Raw genomic sequence first — 15,247 nt, 5'->3', positions numbered from 1 at the left:
TAGAATAAAATAACAAACTCGTATATTTAGATCTTCAAATCATATATTTAGATCTTTAACTATCTTTAAATCATTGTAGGCCTACTGTATTTTATCAAGTATAACATTGTAATTAGGTGCACACACTACATTTGTACGATAATTTTTTTTTAGTTATGCGTGATTTTTTTTTTAGTTATTAGTTGACATGTTTAAGATGATCTTTTGTATCTGAATCTTCAAAGAAATTTTTAAAAAATCTCAAAAAACTAACAACGTTTTTGCCCACTAATGTATTTTGAAAAGAAATATTATGCAATATTCAATTTAAATTTTTTCTTTTTAAGATAGATAAAAAAAAAAAAAAATTACCTCAGTGCTTGTTGACGAGAAGTTTTACTTCGACTAAGTTCACATTCATCTAAATAGCTAATGAATATTTCTTCACCTTTTTTTATTGCTTTTGACGCAACAAGACTTAACCTAAAATAAAAAATTTTTTTTTTTAGAAAAATAAACAAAAAAGGTAAATTAAGTTAAACCCTAATTTTCGTAAGGCTAAGACTAAACTCTACCTGACCCCGACAAGTTATGACCCTTATGATGATGACGACTATGCCTTTACGACCCTTATTGGCCGTAAGAGTTAATGCTTGCTGCTATCTTAAGCTTGAATAAATCGATAATACCCGTAGTGAACAGTAGTAAATAGTGCCCCTCACCTGGTCTATAGTAATTGAAAAACCGTTTCAATACGTTCAAATCCTGTTCCAAGGATAATCTAAGTATTCAACAGTAATAAAGGACAACCCTCACCTGTCCCATAGTGAGTCAAATCCCGTTCCAGTCCCTCAGAATCAAACCGTTCGAAATTCCTGTTTCAGGGATAATCCTGGTGGTAAACAGTGGTAAAGAGCGAAACTCTGTTCCACAGAAAGCACAATTGAGAAAAATGGAAGTTCGAGAAAAAAAAATACTTTCATACTGATTCAAAATATAATATTTCTGCGTACGGCAAGAATGTCTTAAGTTACCTTCCAGCTGAGAATTACTCATCCAAAGGTATTAGTGTTAGATCGCTTGCATGATTTTACGATAAAAAGGAATCACATTCACTCCGCTAGGAACAAAGGAAAAATTTTGGACGACACACTGAAAACCATTGAAAAACGATTATTTGAAATTAATCTGGATCGCGGACACCAATTGGGGGGTACAGGGTGGTCAACTACCTCCCTAGATTTTGAAACCACCATTTTTGGTATCATAGTTTAAAAATACCTTTTTACTGGTATTTTCATTGAAAAAGAAAATGACAAAATTGTCCCCTCCTCCCTTAGATCTTTAAATGACATTTTAACCCCCTATTTTTTGTGAAATGGCGCCCTTGTTCTGGATTACATACTGGATACAGAAATGTGCGAACATCTCAGCAATGTATGTTTCTTCATTTTGTTTCAACATTGCCGAGCAAAACAAGCATGGAACAAGAAAATGCTTCAAAACAATAAAAAAAATAATGCAAATACTCTACTCTTGTTAAAAAGGAAATCGAATTTGCATAACCAAATATATAACGTTCATTAACTTTAGTGATACACATCAAAAGCCACGAGCCTGAGGAAATTGCGTAGCCCCAAATGCAACATCCCCATAACATACACCCATTAATTTTGGTTGAAAAGTTTGCGATTAGTATATTTGGATACCTAAGGTATATTTGGCCGAGTCTTTTTTGGTCTTCTGGGACTTCCCGCTGATTGCAAATGAAAGACAACCGTGGCTTCTTAACATTTTGACGAAATTAGGATTATTAGTAGCAATACTACTGCTACTACTAACAACTCACCGCAGCACCAAGCCGCCTGAGGCCAACACAGCTACGCACGCTCCTCCTCCATCTCAGTCTATTCAAAACCTCCCTCTTAACACCCTCCCAGGAAGTTCCCAATTTCCTTAAATCTATCTTTACGACATCCTACCACCCCAACCGCGGACGACCTGCTTTCCGTTCAGCCCTAGACGGTTGGCCGAAAAGGACAATCTGGCAATCTGTCATCCTCCATCCGCAGAACATGCCATAGCCATCTCAACCTTTCTCTTATTATAGCCCTAGAAAGCGGGATTGAAACACACTTTTTGTACAGCCTACTGTTTGAAACAAGGTCAGTCAGCAGGGTACCCAGAATAATCCGTAGGAAAATTTCACTGGAATTAGTAGCAATAGAAGCTTCTAAAAGAATAATAGCCAATGACAAGCTTTTTGTCATTTTAGAAATATGATCCTTAATATCCTTTAAGAAATCGTTACAGAAGAGTAGAAATATCAATATATCAATCTTATATTATCAAATACCAATCGAATGTTAAATCTAAAAATAACGTACATTTTGAGGCAATTTATCAACATTCCCTGATGGGGAAGTGATGACAAAAGCCTTCCAGCTTTTGAAGCCAAAACAACCAAGACAATGCCCAAGAGGGGACATTCGAGGCTGAACACCTCCCATCCCCCCTGGAATAAAAAATTGCACTCACATTTTTCGGTTAGGCTAATTAGTTGCTAAAACAGTAAGTTAACTGTTTTCAAAGGTTCCTCCCCTTTCTTCTGGATCCAAATCCTAGGCATGACTGAAAAGGATGTTTGATTATTAATCCTGATCTTTTGCTCTGCTCATGTTATTTTGGGTATTTAATTGTGGTACAATTTTGAAATGGCCAAAAGTTGAGACTCGACTTGAAGAGGAGTTGAGACGTAGCTTGGTCGTTTTCGCTAAACCTATTTATTGTCTACAGCCAGGACTGCTTTGAGCCATTTTGATTAGATTATTATGTATCTCTAGTTATTATTACTATTCCTGTTATGTTATTTTAGTATTATTACAACGTAATTAGATTTAGTGTAGTTAGCTCTTTAAATATTGGATTTGCAATCATACCTGAAGCATGAGTTTATTCTTTATTTAAGTCAGGGTTTCTTTATAACAACCTTTGAAACAACCAAATAATCCAAACAGAAACAATTGCATAACAATTCCAAACAAGTATTTCTTAGTTTTAAGTTAGACCTAAAGTAAAAAAAAACTTGGTATTTGAAATTGAGGTAGTCTTTCTTTGCCTCTAAGGTTCCCCTTTAAATTGATTGAAACTTTCCTGGAGATTACCAACAAATTACCACTTTTAGTGGTACTTTGCCATTCTATTTTGCAATAAGACTGAGCTTTTCTATTATATATGAAAAACGTCGTGCGCTAATCAAGCATAATTTTTTTTTTTTAAGTGAGATTTTGTATGTACGCTGGGCTATATATTACTCTATTAGAGGGGGATATGCTAAAAGAGAAGTTTAGGAGTGAGATACATAAGTTTTTTTATATTATTTTAAAGTAATTTTCAGCATTCTACAGGGTTTCTTTGCGAGGCGAGGAAACCCTTGAAGATTATAGAGAAAATGCTACCATCATTGGAAATAAAAAGGCAGTGTATCTGTTACTACCATTTCATCTGCACTATCTTGTCGTCCTTCTACGTTCCACCCGGACATTAAGCGAAACGCTATATTTTCAGCAATTTTGTGGGGTTACCAGTAGATGGTGACATTTGTTTCGGGACGATTAAAAACTAGATGGCGATATCGTTTAAAAAATATATTTTTTGTACTACCCTCTAGGTACTGCCCCCTCTGGGCAGCACCCGCTGGTGGTAAGGGCTTGATAGCTCCTAAAATATAAACCTTAACTATAGATCATTTGAGAATAAAGCTTTATATGTAAAACACCTGTAATAATGGTGTCTTAAAATTTACGTATACAAAAAAAAAGGTTGCACAAATGTACAAATAGGATACAGAAATAGTTAGCTGAACATTCCGCTGAACCATCTACTGGCAACCCCGCAATTTTGCGGGGTTGCCAGTAGATGGTGACATTTGCTTCAGGACGATTAAAAACTAGATGGCGATATCATTTATAAAAATTTTAATCTTCGAGATATCTGGTGCACGCGCTTTACAATGGTCATGGTGTATATAATCCATAAATTCTAGTAGACAAACTATAATAAGGCAAAGTTACTATAGTCAAACTGTATCTATATCTATTTAAGGTAAGAAACCATGTTCTTACCCGCTGGTGGTACATTATCTTATTAGTCCACAGGTACTAATAAATACTAAAATAGTAAAAACTATTAGTAATAAATAGTAATAATAAAAATAGATACTAATAATAACAATTAAAAAATAGTAAACGCTCAAAAAAGAAATAACAGAAAGAAAGCGAGAATGGTTCTATAGTAAAGACACTGAATATGCATAGCGGACCAATACCCAAGTTTTATAATTACAGGGATTTGGATCTTGAATTTTTCTTTTCTGAAACCAAAAGAATTTCAAGGATCGATAAAAATAATTAATATTATTTACCGGTGACTTTGGCTTCAGAAAAGAAAAACCAAGCTCGATTAATAATTTTCGATCTGTCCAATTATATGTTAGATATTCCTTGATTCCACTTACACATGATTATTTTGAGGGAATGTAACCCGAGCACACGGTGTACAGCTATGATTGGCAGCACTCTGCTTCAGGTATAAGCCAGATCCTTCTGTGTTCAAGAACGTACCAGATACTGAAATAGAGTAAAAGTTTCATTCTTTTACATTACATTACTAAACTGTTTATTATTAAATTATGTTCTAGTATATTCTAGATGAAAATTTTAGCAAAATATTAATAAACTGTCATCGCGAACATGTGTAGCAATCATCTACGCAGGGAGGAGAGAGATTTGGAGCATTTAGGCCCGTAGCTCCCCTATATATATATATATATATATATATATATATATATATATATATATATATATATATATATATATATATATATATATATATATATATATATATATATATATATATATATATATATATATATATATATATATATATATATATATATATATATATATATATATATATATATATATATATATATATATATATATATATATATATATATATATATATATATATATATATATATATATATATATATATATATATATATATATATATACTTATCTATCAACAAGTAAAATGACATCATTTTTATACCATCCTAGAAAGGGTTTATGCCACATTTGCCTCTCACTCACTCGGACTATCTGTCTTGGCTTTCTCTACAATTAAACCATGGCTTGATGCCCGCAAATACTTGATTTTAATTACAAATCAATGGACTATCTGGTTTGCGTAATATTAATTTCAAGTAAGGAATTAAAGCAATGAAAAAAAATGAAATGATCCACGAATTGTAGACCAGCAAACTGGTCTACAGGACTATTATATGTCTATATATCTAAAGCTTATTTCATACGAATCATGACTGGAACACAGTCCAGTCAAAAAGGCCAAAAACTGGAGTTTCAACCCTGAATGAGAGATAATAAGCTGCAAATTGACAAACACCTTCATGTTGGTTTTCAAACAGTTATCTCAAAATTCTCGTAAAATACCGTGTGTATGTGATAAGTTATTCAAGGTTAAAGGTCACAAAAGTTCGTATTTCGCATTAATCTATGTTCCTATAGCCATCTATAATACCAATTATATAACATAAAATTTGAGACAAAGTTTATTCAATCATTTTTTCATGCTCATAATGTTTTTTTTAGATACGGCGGAGAGTGCGCAGCTCTAGTCATACATACTGTTATGTATAAATAGTAAAAATAAATAATAAAAACTAATACAGACAAATCAATAGATAATGCAAAATACTCGTTATTGATGATATTTTAGTAATTAAATTCCCCAGATTCACAGAAGACCTTGCATTACAGTTTGTATGGCAAGCGTTGGACGATCTTCTACATTTATTAAAAAAATAGCTCAGCGTACAAACAAATGTAGGGAACAAACTTGTTAAAAATTGAATATTCTGTAAGTTGTATAATAGATCACCATCTGAGAGCCAAATCATCCTTTTCCAAAAGAACCAAAATTTTGGAGATTTTCTGCAGTGTCGCATAATTTTTGGCCACCCTCTGTCCCTCCTGTGCCTTGAAGTGGCGTTTAGAGTTGGCGACTATTCGAGGGGTTTACAAACACATGTTTTGCTCTCCTTCTTAGGGCGTTTTCTACACGATCCCAGAAAGATTCGAGCCATTAACGATGGTAACTTGCTTACACTTCAGGAAACAAGTAGCTAAGAATCCTTATTTACATACTTATTTAAAGTAGATAAATAATTATAAATTTACATTTATTATATACCTATTATATGTATTATCTTATTATATTATATTAATAATATTTATGTACTATTTTTATATGTGAGCAATAATTGTATATATGCGTCAGTTCTCGAAAACGGCTCCATATTTTTCAGGGAAAATTGGTATCTTGGGATATTCTCGCGTAAAAAGATGAACTAGATAGGTGAGAAATTTGGAAAAATTCGTTAAAACATTAATTTTGGTTTTGTGCAAATGACATCATGTAGTAAAAATTACAGTGGCGTCATGTGCGTAGTGTACTTCATGACATCGTATGATGACGTCACGTATTGCAAATGACGTCATGTAATGTATTTCATGACATCATATGATGACGTCACGTAATACAAATTGCAATGTCGTCATGTACGTAATGTACTTCATAATGTCATTCATATCCAGGTTGCAGCGGTAGCTGGCAACCTAGGAAACTTACCCCTATATAGAAAACTTACCGTCTCTTGACTTGAACAACATGGAAAATATATTGGCTTGAAAATACAAAAAAGTTCCTACAACCACGATATTATGCGTAGACGGCATCTTTTTTTCTCTCTCTTTCTCCTCAGATAACTTAGCATTGGAATATGGTAGAGAGCTGTTTAATGGCTCATTTTAAACGAAATTGATGTAGTTAAGAAACTTTTGCAATTAAAGAAAAAATAATTTTTAAAATATAATCATCTCTTTACGGAAAACTGCATTTTTCTATAACACATTTTATAGCTCATTTTATTCACATCAAGAATTTGTCACATCTACGTGCTTTTGTAATTAACAAAAAAATTATTTATTTTAAAATCAATATTTTTACAAAGAACTTTTGCCATTATAAGAAGCTTGTAGATATAGTTACATAAAACTAGAATAATTCGTGAAAATTTTAAATACAATAATTTCATTTAACTGCAAACTGCAAAAAAATTTATGGTGTCTGATCAATAATGTTAGTTTTTTATTTCAAAGCAGAAAAATACTTGAAAATTTTTCAATTAGTTTGGTTTTCCTTTTTCTTAAAGTGACTCGTTTCGACAAGCTGAGATTGCAAATGTAGTCAGTCATTTATCCAACAAATGTCTGTTGGAAGGCCCAAATAGCGAAAATTTGCAGTTGCAGTTACTATAAATGATGATTCTATGGAACCAACACCTGAACTATCAAACATGATAAGATGTGAAAATCGACAACCTGGACCATCAATTGCGACAACACCAATACGGACAGCTAAAGGAAAGGCCATTGCTAAATTGTCTACTACTACTAACAACTAACAACTGACCGCAGCACCAAGCCACCTGAGGCCACCACAGCTACGCACGCTCCTCCTCCACCCCAATCTATTCAAAGCCTCCCTTTTTACACCCGCCCACGAAGTTCAAATTTTCCTTTAAATCTTTCTTTATGACGTCCTCCCACCCCAGACGGGGACGACCTGCTTTCCGTTTATCCCTAGACGGTTGGCCGAAAGAACAATCTTCGGCAATCTGTCATCCTTCATCCGCACAACGTGCCCTAGCCACATCAACCTTTCATTCATTATAGCCCTAGAGAGCGGTATTGAACAACATTTTTCATATAGCTTATTGTTTGAAATACGGTCAGTCAGCCGGGTACCCAGAACAATCCTTCAGCAATTTCTCTGGAAAACATCTAGCAAATCTTCATCCGCTTTTCGGCGCGTCCATGCTTCAGAGCCATATTTGACCACTGTCATCACTGTAGCTTCTAATATTCTAATCTTGGTTTGCGGACTTATCTTCCTATTCTTCCAGACTTTTTTTTAACTATGAAAAAAACACCCTGAGTCTTGGCTATTCTACTTTCAACATCTTCACTGCACTCACCATCTTTACTAATAATACTACCAAAGTAAGTGAAGCTGCCGACCTGATCAATCTTTTCATTACCCAACGTAACCTTTTCATCTTCACTTATTCCTAGCCTTAGTGACTTAGTCTTCATAACATTAATTTTCAAACCAATTCTAGCACCCTGAACTCGCAAAACTTCTAAAATTTCATTCATTTTGGTCAAACTTTCATCTAGGATGCTTAAATCATCAGCATAATCTAAGTCCGGGAGACTTTTTCCTCCCCATTTGATTCCGTGGTCTCCCGTTGCCTTTACTGTGCTCCTTAAGACAAAGTCCATCAAAATAATCCTTATGAAGGGGGATAGAACAACCCTGTTTAACTCCTGATTTAATACAGAACTGGCTGCTAACCTCATTTCCTACCTTAACCGCAGCAGTGTTATTCTCGTACATAGCACTAATCACTTTAATGTATTTGTCTGGTATACCATACAAGGATAAAACCTTTACCAAAGCTCTTCTATCACCAAAATCGAACGCTTGCTCAAAATCTATAAAACTGAGGACCAAAGGTGTCTGAAAACTCAGGCGCTTCTCAATTATTAGCCTAAGAGTGAAAATTTGGTCAACACATCCTCTACCTTTTCTAGAACCGCACTGTTCTTTTCTTAAAACTTTATCTACGGCGTCTCTCAGTCTAAAAAGTATCATATTACTAAGTAATTTACTACCTACAGAGACCAGACTAATGCCTCGATAATTACCACACTCACTTTTATCATTTTTCTTATAAAGTGGCTTAATTAAGGTTTTCCTAAAATCGTTAGATACTTCTCCTTTTTCAAAAATCATATTCATAATCTTCAATAACTCATGTCTAACCTCAGAGCTACCATATATAAGAAACTTATTTACCACCCTATCAGCACCTGGAGCCTTATTTTTTTTAATCCTTTTAGTACTGTCGCGAATTCCTCCTCAAAAAACAAATCTTCCTTCACATCCAAAGTATCACAGACTTTTTCATTTTCCTCTATAGCTTTTCCTGCAACTCTATCTCGGTTAAGCTAATTCTCAAAATGTTCGGCCCATCTCTCTTTAGTTTTTTTCTTATCGCTAATTGCGGCCCCATTCCTATCTTTAACTGGACCAAGTCTGGATTGACTACTCCCTCTCAATTTATTAACATACCCATACAATTTTTTTTTATTGTGCCGTCTAGCTGTATCTTCCAGATCCTCGGTAATTTTATCCATGGCCTCCACTGCACACCTCCTTAGTTCATATTTTAATGCTTTCTCCACTTTCTTTACATTCCTTTGGTTTTCATATGATCTATCACTCAGATAATTCTTGTACAAGTTCGTTCTCCTTTCTATTAAACATAAAGCTTTTTCACTAATATTCTTAGCTGCTGTTCTAGCTTTCTTCCCTAATCAGTCAGCAAATGTGAAGTCAGCAACTTCACAAATAATTTTTCTAAAATTATTCCAACCATCTTCCACGTTATCAAATTTTAAACTCTCAAGTTTAGCATTCAACTGTTCCTGGAAGGTTTCTCTCAAATTCTCATCCTGGAGTCTACAAACATCGCAACTTCCCGAGAGGTAGTTAACCTTCCAGTATTTCAGCTTTAAATTAACCCTTGACACTACTAGATAGTGATCTTTACTTTTAACATCAATAACGGCACTCCTATATACCCTAGTATCTTGTATTGATCCTGTCAGTCTTCGGTTTACTGTAACATAATCAATAAGGTTTGCTGTCTTACCATCACGTGAATACCATGTTAACTTATGAGCCATTTTATGACCAAACACCGTATTGGTTATAACTAGATTGTTATACTAACAAAATTGCAAAAGTCTGTATTCCATTACTGTTTTCTTCTCCTACACCAAATTTACCTAAGCTAGGACACCATCTATCCCTATTTCTACCAACCTGGGCGTTAAAATCTCCCAGTAATAACATCATATTTCTACCTGGGACCCTCTCTATTTGCTACTGTAACTGTAAGTAAAATTCATCTGAGTTACTAGTATCTCCGTCAGTCGGTTCTACAGGGGCGCATACTACTATAACTTATACCCTGAACTTTTTAGTCATAAAATGAGCAACTACTATTCTATTATCAATACCTTCCCAGCCTAAACAAGACTTAGCAGCTTCCTTATCCATCATGAGCCCTACTCCCTGTCTATGTACCCCATCCTTCCAAATTCTATATCACCTAATTTCATGCTTCCTACCCCTGGGATATGAGTTTCTGAAACTCCTAATAAATCCAGTTCGAATAGTCTGAATTCGTCAGTCAAAATGTCGATACGATTGTCATTTTTTAACGTCGTAACATTCCAAGTTCCAATTTTCATGTTCTTTAAACCATTGAAATCATTGCCTCAGGAAAAGCAATGATCCCGGATACCAGTGCAGGACGTGGATCACAGATCTTCTCAATTCTACACCGAAGCGCTTAAGACGGCTTAGAACCGGACAGCAAGAAGTCCCTGGGATCTCCACGGATGGAGGTTTTGTGCAATCCTGGGCCCATCTTGGTCACAACATGGTTTTCAGCACTTGGCGATGCTCTTCTATCAACAAGAGTCGAAATCCTGCACAAGTAATCAAAATCCAAAAACGTGACATGCGACACCGAATATGTGAGCGAGTCAATGAAAATCAACCTGGACAACAAGAATCAAAACGTATCAAAAATGAAAATAATAGCGATGATGATTGGGTTTTCGATTTTAACATGGATGAGGTTATCAATCCCTACCATACCTTTGAAAATCAAAAACGTGGACTAGATAAATCGTTGAAAGAAAAAGAAGTTTTGTCCTGCAACCTGAACAATTAAAAGAAACAAAGGATCGGCGATATGTCTTTCATAATGACAAAAGACAAAAAGAAGAAGTTTTTGTCCCAGCACCTGAACAATTAAAAGACACAAGGGTGGTCATTAATGCCTACCATACCTTTGAAAATAAAAAAATTGGACTAGATGAATCGTTGGAAGAAAAAGAAGTTCTTGTCCACGCCACCTGAACAATTAAAAGAAACAAAGGTTCAGTGATACATCTTTCATAATGACAGAAGACAAGCTGAGGCAAAAGTTAAAGGTCTAATAAAAAAAAGTAATTTTGAAAAGGCATCACTCCTAATTTAAGGTCCATTTGGATGTCATGACACCAAGAAAAGGCTAATATGGTCTACGTTTAGAAGACAAGCGACAGTGAAAATCCATATGTAGAAGCCTGCCGCATGCCGAGTACCAGCCTCGAAACCCGTTAAGGCAGGTGGTATTTCTTCTGATGAGCCCTAATGGAAGGTTCTACTTGGAAATATTTCGCTAGGATTAAGGTGCTTTAGCTTATATATTTACAACGATTTATATTTATTGATGACGACTTTGCATGGATTTGGACATTTGTATTTGGTTGATGGTTCAGTTATACTGTTTTGTCCTAGGTAGTTGGATAGACGAGTAAGGTCAAAACCTCGTTCAAGTGCACATTTGTCTCAATTGTTTGATTAGGATGACAGTCTTTTTTTTTCTTTTTTTTTTTTTTTTTTCTTGCCAAGTAATTACCTCTAAAACATATATATATATATATATATATATATATATATATATATATATATATATATATATATATATTATATGATTTTCAAAGGTATGATAGGCATTGATGACCTTATCCATGTCAAAATCAAAAACTCAATCATCATCGCTATCCTTTTCTCTTTGTTTGGTTCGTTTTACTTCGACTTATCTTTCGTCATTATGAAATACATATCGCCAAACCTCTGTTTTTTAACAAATGTATGGTAGGCATTGATGACCCTATCCATGTTAAAATCCCAAATGCAATCATTATCGCTATCATTTTCAATTTTGAAACGTTTTGATTCTTGCGGTCCAGGTTGATTTTCACTGACTCGCTCACATGATCAGTGTCGCATGTCACGTTTTTGGGTTTTGACTACTTCACGTAGTTTGGATTTTGATGCTCGGTGTCGCATGTCTTCTAACCGCGAGTGTCTTTGCTCTTCATTTTCATTTTTTACGCGCCGCCGCTATTCTTCTAATCGCATGTATATTTACTCTTCATTTTCATTTTTGAGTCGCTCAAATGCTTGGTGCCGCATGTCTTCTAACCGCGTGTGTCTTTGCTCTTCATTTTCATTATTGACACGCCGTCACTTTTCTTCAAACATCGTGTGTCTATGCTCTTTATTTTCATTATTGACACGCCGTCACTTTTCTTCTAACCACGTGTGTCTTTGCTCTTCGTTTTCATTTTTGACTCGCTCACCTGCTCGGTGTCGCATGTCTTCTAACCGCATGTGTCTTAGCTCTTTATTTTGATTTTTGACATGCTCCATTTGTCGTTTTTGCATATCATCTAATTGCCCGTGTCTTTGCTCTATATTTTCATTTTTGACTCGCTCACTTGCTCGATGTCACATGTCTTCTAACCGCGTGTGTCTTTGCTCTTCATTTTCATTTTTTAAACGTCTTCGAATTATAACTATTTCAGACAATTTAGCATTGACCTTTACCTTATCTGCCCGTATTGGTGATGTTGCAATTGATGGTCCAGGTTGTCGATTTTCACATCTTATCACGCCCGATAGTTCAGATGTTTGTTTAAAAAAATCATCATTTATAGTAACTGCAACTGCAAATTTTCGTTTTTTTGGGCCTTCCAACAGACATTATATTATATAAATAACTGATGCGTGGAAGCTCAATAATCTTACTTTTGCTATGGGTGACATCATACAAGAAATTGCTTATATGATGTCATAAGAAATACTTATATAATGCACTAACATAGTACATGACGTTGTTTGCGAAAACCAAAATTAATTCTAACGAATTTTCTCAGGCTTCCTGACCCATTTAGATCGTTTTTTATGCGAGAACATCCCAGGATACCAATTTAACCGAAAAAATATGGAGCCGTTTTCGAAAAAAATAAAAATAGAGATATATATACATATATACTTATATATATATATATATATATATATATATATATATATATATATATATATATATATATATATATGTAATCATTATAATATAATACTTACTTAAAGGTAACATGAACCCATTTGAAAACACTAGTCTTTCTTTGTGCGAAGGGAAGGCTTACATACGATATTTCTTACAGTACCGTATTAATTAATATGATATCTTTATACAATAGTTTAATTTATGCTACGGCAAAAAAAAGCCAAAGTATGATGGCGTGGGTTATTTTGGATTTGCTAAGTTTTTTTTCGGGGGAGGGGGGCTAATTAAACCCTGGCTAAAGCAATTGAAGGTATCAAAAGTGGAAACAGTATAACCTTGATCGATATCCTCGTATATTTGATCAATAGTCTTATCAAGTTGCTTCTTTTCTTCATAAGGCAATTCAGATTCCTCAATGGCTGTCCTCCACTGATAAAATGGACTTGTGCCAATGCCTTGTGCATTTCGGCCAATCAAAGCGAGTAATGAACGAAACGCATCAGGTTGAAGGAACTAGAAATACAAATAGCGTTAAGAAGTTTGTTTTAAGAGTCAATTATTATTTCCCTGAATGACTGTTACTAAGTGCGTCATCTAAGAGCATAATTTTTAACCCTCTATATTCAAAACACAGGGTATATAAAACTTTGGAAAGTTCAGCATCGGAACAGTCGTTACTAGTCAAAATGTTCGGGGGTGGGGAGCAAGAGATTTTACCGATTGGCTGGTCATTTTTAGCAACTGTTTGTTTGTCAATAATTAGCATAATGTCCGTTTCAAATACAATACGTAAAATCACTGCACAAGTCGGTAAAACCGCCGCATTTGCCGACCGGGATTCAAATTTCGGTAGATATCATGTTACTATTTTAATGCTGTTTATTTAACCAAATAGAAAATTGTGGCACCATCTGTAAACTCACGGCAGGAGTCAGTAAAACTATTTACCGACCAAATTCGAAATTCTGAAATTCTCTTCGAAATTCTCGACCAAATTCTGTAGATGACATGTCAGTATTTTCGTGGTCTTTTTTGAACCAAACATAGAATTTTAAGGGCGTCGGCAAAATCGTGGCGCAAAGCACCACGATTTTGCCGACTTTTTTTTTACCGAGTGACCAAAAACATTGTGGGGGGGGGGGGTCACCCCCCCAATAGCGTTCCGTTCCGTTACACATACCGTTCCACAAACTGTCTCGGAGAGAGAGTTTGAACGTTGTCCGAGACCGTTGGTTTTGAATTGAAGTTATCAAGTATTTTGCAGTAGGTTGCATAGGTTGCATCAAGACATGGCTAATTGTAGACAGAGAAAAGCCAAGACAGATAGTCCAAGTAATTGAGAGGGGGAGGGGGGGGGGGGTGAGGGACCCGGGCCCCCCCCCCCCCCAAAAAAAAAAAAATCTTTCACCCTCTTATCCTGTTTTTTCTTTTTTTTTAGAATAAATTTGTCAATTTGGTCAATTATTGCACTTTGTCACACTGCCCCCCCCCCAAAAAATATTTTGGGGGGCAACTCTCCCTGTGGTAACCCCCCCCCTTCTGCGCAAAGTTCTCCCCTAAAAAGTTCCTCATATTTCCCAATAACAAATGCTATATGTGAACAATAGGCAAATTATATAACTTACAGTCCTTTCTCCGGGGACTAAAGAGGGTCATGTCATCCTCAAAGGAATAGTTATCGGACCTTTCCACTATGTTAAATCAAATAGCTATCTCAGAATTTTGATCAGATGGCTTTTTGGGGAAACAAGGTGCATGGGAGGGGGCTAGTTGCCCTCCAATCTTTTTGGTCACTTAAAAATGGCATTAGATCTTCTGATTTCCTTTCAAATTAGTCCTCTCCAGATTTTCCAGGACCATTGGTTCGATACGGTCAACCCTAAGAAAAAAAGTAAATAAATAAATACGCACCCATCTTCTGCCCCCCAAAAAATATGCAAATTCCATATTTTTTAGATAGGAGGTTGAAACCTCTACAAGAGGGTTATCTGATATGCTGAATATGATGGTGTTCACAACATCACTTGACTTTTTGAGGGGTATGTTTCCCCCTTTTTACAAAACCGGGCACATTTTCACAGACTCGTAGCTTTTGATTTGGTAATAATACACTTAATAAATTTAATTTTTTGGAATCCGCATAAAAGG

At 35.1% G+C, this 15,247-nt stretch overlaps 1 protein-coding gene across 1 annotated transcript in view; it reads right to left on the bottom strand.

Moving 5' to 3' along the window:
• Window positions 1–15,247, bottom strand: part of Smyd5 (SET and MYND domain containing, class 5) — a 58,278-nt gene that overhangs the window by 3,740 nt on the left and 39,291 nt on the right. The window contains exons 6-8 of the mRNA XM_089087743.1: window positions 13,435–13,612; window positions 4,496–4,607; window positions 352–462 (exon numbers count right to left, since the gene is read on the bottom strand). Coding sequence (XP_088943869.1) covers window positions 352–462; window positions 4,496–4,607; window positions 13,435–13,612 — 401 coding nt within the window. The remainder of the gene's footprint in view (window positions 1–351; window positions 463–4,495; window positions 4,608–13,434; window positions 13,613–15,247) is intronic.

This window comes from Artemia sp. Qi Xiang Cuo, chromosome 4 (genome assembly GCF_049724085.1).
Source record: "Artemia sp. Qi Xiang Cuo chromosome 4, ASM4972408v1, whole genome shotgun sequence".
Taxonomy (NCBI): domain Eukaryota; kingdom Metazoa; phylum Arthropoda; class Branchiopoda; order Anostraca; family Artemiidae; genus Artemia; species Artemia sp. Qi Xiang Cuo.
This window is presented reverse-complemented; position numbering and strand designations above follow the sequence as displayed.